Genomic DNA, 4,173 nt, shown 5'->3' on the forward strand with positions numbered 1-4,173 from the left:
TATTATAATTCAATAATTTTAATGTATGTATGTATGCACGTTAACAATACGATACATTTGAAGGTCAGTTTATATCATTACAGCTCAAGCCGGCAGCTGCACGTAAACAGCATTACGAAAAATATTCTACATATACATATAGACACATCCGACACGATCTATTTATATTATACAGCAGTACATGTCACCGAAACGATTGTGGAAATATTTACGCATGACGTAACGACATATTGGCGAGTGCACCCGTACTAATGATGGTTTTGCCGGGTGCGTATGAATATTTTCGGAAACGTCATATTGTCACAACATTGACTCGAAGGTTCGACGCAATATTGTGAAGTTTCGTCGTAATGAATATTTTAACTGATTTTGTCCAATACAAGCATGAACGTGCCAAAAACGGCCGGTGCTGTATAGTATGAATAGAAATAGTCTTTTCCGTGCAGTGTTGTGTCGAGTTGTTGACGAACAGTGCTGGATGATATTATGAACTATTTTTTCTAAAAACTATTAGTAATAATAAAATGAATTTAAAAAAATAAAAATACGTGTGTATATAAAATTCCCGAATAATTTAACGTACCTTCAATATCATACATGTATCAAAATATTAAATATTTACACAAATGAAACTAATTAAAAATAAAAATTATTATATGTACATAAAAATAATAATGATTCATCCTTCTCCTTCGTCATAATCCTATAATCCGTTGAGCTTTTGGTAAGCGGCAATGATAATCCAAATGTTCTAATTCCAATACAATGTACTGTATTGGAATTAGAACATTTCACTGTAAACACTGTATCCGCTTTCTAGTGACGATTTATATATTTCTGTAAACTTGGTCTAAAGAAAAGATCAGTGAGGATGAATCTTTTCGCAACGTAAATATGTGTCAAAAATTACTAACGTAATTGAGATAATATGATTAACCAATTTTGAATTTGCCAATATTGAAATGTAAAAATTTTTCACCGGCTGCATTTTATTTTGTTCAAAAAAGGGGGTTTTTGAAAAGTTTGTATATTTTATTAACAAAAGCGTTAACATCAGAAATATTATCTTTACGATAAGATAAGATTAATATTGGCTTTTGTCTTCACATCCATCATTATTTATAAAGATAACGATTTAAATGAACTATTTCTTGAATGACTTTTTATTGATGTTCATATTTTTAGGATTTTTATTCCAAATAAATTTTTATTGATATTACTCAAGCATTTTCTTGAATTCATCTTTTTAAATGAAAATTATCTGTTATCATGAGGTGTGCTAATTTTTTTTATCTATCAGTCGCAATTCAATGCTGCTCTGTTATGGGGTGTTTAAATTTAATTTTGATCCAATATCCCGCATATATTTAAACGCTCATATCTCGAAAACGATCACTAACAAACAAAAATCATTATTATATTTGAATTCAGTGGGCCAAACTTAAATTAAATAAAGTTTGGTTAGTCTCCGCTCTGGTAATTTTTTTTTTTTTGCTCAGTGTAATTTGTCGAAATTTACGAAATTACGCTAGATTACGAAAAATATATTCGCTGTCTTTTTTCAATAACTGTTCTACACGCTGGACATTTACTCACTGCGAAGGCACAATTAGCACAGGATAGTATATGTCCACATGGTAGGAAACATATACTTCTTCGATCCTGGAAGCATATCTTACACGAACTCTGTTCATCAACTTCCGGAATTTCTTCTGCATTTATATCTTCAATTTCCAATGGTTGACTGGTTTTTGATGAATATTTTTTTTGTACAGCTTTAATAAATTTCTCATCTTTCACTGTATGCAAAAATACACAAGAGGGGTTCCATCTCGCATGTTCTTCCCAAGGATCGTCTCCTGACACCCAACATTTAATGACACTGTCGCAATAAAAGCAACAACACTTGTCGCTGTTTCCTTTGTAAAAAAAGCCAGCCTTAGCTAAATCTACAGGCTTTACAGGTAAACTTACTGGCCAGTCTTCGAAAGTTTTCATTCGATCGTGGAAATTAGCATATTTTTGGTGTCTTGGACCATCGATTGGTACACTAACGAGTGGATCTACTAGCAATGTTATGTAGCGACAATTACTCGACCATTTTATGTGCTCTATGTTGGGCTCGTCATCTGGTTCCCATTGACCCACAACTACTTTGCATTGAAAACATCTTACTCTGTCGTCAGAACCGTTTCCTTCGTAATAAAAGCCAGCTACTGCCATTTTTCGTTTGTCTATAAAATTCACGGGCCAATTAACAAGCGTTTTGAGACGGTCACGTTCCATTAACATGTTTGCCATTTTTTTAAATCATTTATTCTCTTTATTTTTAAAATTTTTGGTTTTCAGTTGCTAGTTTTCTATTTTTTTAGTTTCTAGTTCCTAGTTTTCTATTTTTTTTTTAGTTTCCAGATTCTAGTTTTCTATTTTTTTAGTTTCCAGTTTCTAGTTTTCTATTTTTTTAGTTTCCAGTTCCTAGTTTTCTATTTTTTTAGTTTCCATTTCCTAGTTTTCTATATTTTTAATTTGAAATTTTTTTTTCTTTCGTATTTTAAAAACCACGAATCATATTTAACGTTCTAAATTGAGACACTTTGCCTAATTGGTACGATGTATGAAAAAAAGCGCACATTTTTTGAAAATACATCGCGAAATTGATTACAAAAAATGAAATATAAAATGTTGAACTTCTGTAAACGTATATCACCTATCTATATTTTATCAGCACTATGCAAAGCTGATTTCGTTACTTACTGCGTAGAAGTAGATAAGAATAGAGTTTTTTGTTACAAATATATTTTTTTCTAATCTGAAAAAATTTAAAAAATCGAGTCAAAATTACATACATACATACATATATACATATTAAAATAAAACAATTAAATTAATAAAAATATACCTGTATATGACTTGTTTATATTGTTTGTTCTAATGATTTATTGATCCTTCTGCTTTGTATGGATTTCTTTGTCAAAATTACTTAGAAATTATTCATTGCCCAAAATTGCATTATTCAATGCAAATTTGTCAATGATTCATTGTTATTATCATCATCTGTAAATCGATAGTAAATACCATAAGGATTGCTGATTACTTTTTTTACATGCCATTGTTTTATAATCAATATGAATAACAATGGCCATATACATGCATACATATACGTGAGATTTTAAAATATTATTTGATGTATTTAAGAAGAATTTTATAAATTTAAAAAATGCAAACTTTTGTATAACACTAGTGGTCTAAAGCACTTGAACGGGGGGAGGGGGGCAATGTGGTATCTTACCCATATATGTACGTTTGTATATTGTTTAATATACATAATTTTTTCAATGAATTCTAAATCAAATTCTTAGGATTCATTAGGGACTTAAGTTGCACATAATGTATTAATGTTAAATAAAACATACATGTGTATATAAAACAATTGTGTACATACGTTTTTTTGTTGTTCCATAATTTTTTTTCTAAAAACCACAATTTTAACTTTGCTTTGCTATCGTACCAAGCACACGTGATTATTACTAGTAGATTGGAATAGAACTGCCACATCAGCGACAATTTTATATAATATCTTATCATCGTTCACGCATTCAGATAATGGGTTCGATTGTAAATTTCATTTATCTATATACATACATATGTATGTACTAGGACTTCCAATCCCGGAGGGTTACTTCAGCACTGGGATTGCGGTGCTAAGAATTTCCGATCCCGGGATCCCGGTGCTAACACCGGGATTTCAAATGAATAAGAAAAATATTCAATTGCATGTTTTCATATTTCAAAACCGTTCAATTGCATTTTGTAAACTCCGATGTTTCATAAATACTCCCATATTGGCGTACTAATTTTGAGAGTTTGGCTACATTATTTAAATTTTCTGTTCGTATCCATAAATTTCTAAGATTACATAAAACACATCCGAAAATGTAATTAAATAAAGTACTTCTGGTTGACCGATGCTTACCAACTTTTATATATAACTTGGTTAAAGGATTTCTTAGATAAGCATAAAAAATCTTGATTCTCTAAATTAAAAGTACTACTTCCGGTTTAGGAAAAAATATTGGGTATAATATTAATAATTTCTATTACAAGTAAGAAATTTCAGTCCGATTTGATGAGTGGTTTGGGAGATAATTTAATTCAAAAACTTAAAAAGAAAGA

General features: G+C 30.2%; 1 protein-coding gene across 1 annotated transcript; it reads right to left on the reverse strand.

Annotated features, from left to right (window-relative positions):
• Positions 1–1,164: 1,164 nt before the first annotated feature.
• Positions 1,165–3,578, reverse strand: LOC143916290 (putative inhibitor of apoptosis). The gene is made up of 3 exons (XM_077437309.1): positions 3,443–3,578; positions 2,900–3,054; positions 1,165–2,809 (listed from the first exon to the last, which is right to left on the reverse strand). Exon 3 carries the CDS (start codon positions 2,299–2,301, stop codon positions 1,534–1,536), a length of 768 nt encoding a protein of 255 aa, XP_077293435.1. The 5' UTR covers positions 2,302–2,809; positions 2,900–3,054; positions 3,443–3,578; the 3' UTR covers positions 1,165–1,533.
• Between the last annotated feature and the right edge of the window lie 595 nt (positions 3,579–4,173).

The sequence above is a fragment of the Arctopsyche grandis genome, chromosome 9 (genome assembly GCF_051622035.1).
Source record: "Arctopsyche grandis isolate Sample6627 chromosome 9, ASM5162203v2, whole genome shotgun sequence".
Classification (NCBI taxonomy): domain Eukaryota; kingdom Metazoa; phylum Arthropoda; class Insecta; order Trichoptera; family Hydropsychidae; genus Arctopsyche; species Arctopsyche grandis.

Excerpts from the sequence above, each read along its gene's own strand:
- LOC143916290 (XM_077437309.1), bottom strand. The coding sequence starts at position 2,301 with ATGGCAAACATGTTAATGGAACGTGACCGTCTCAAAACGCTTGTTAAT.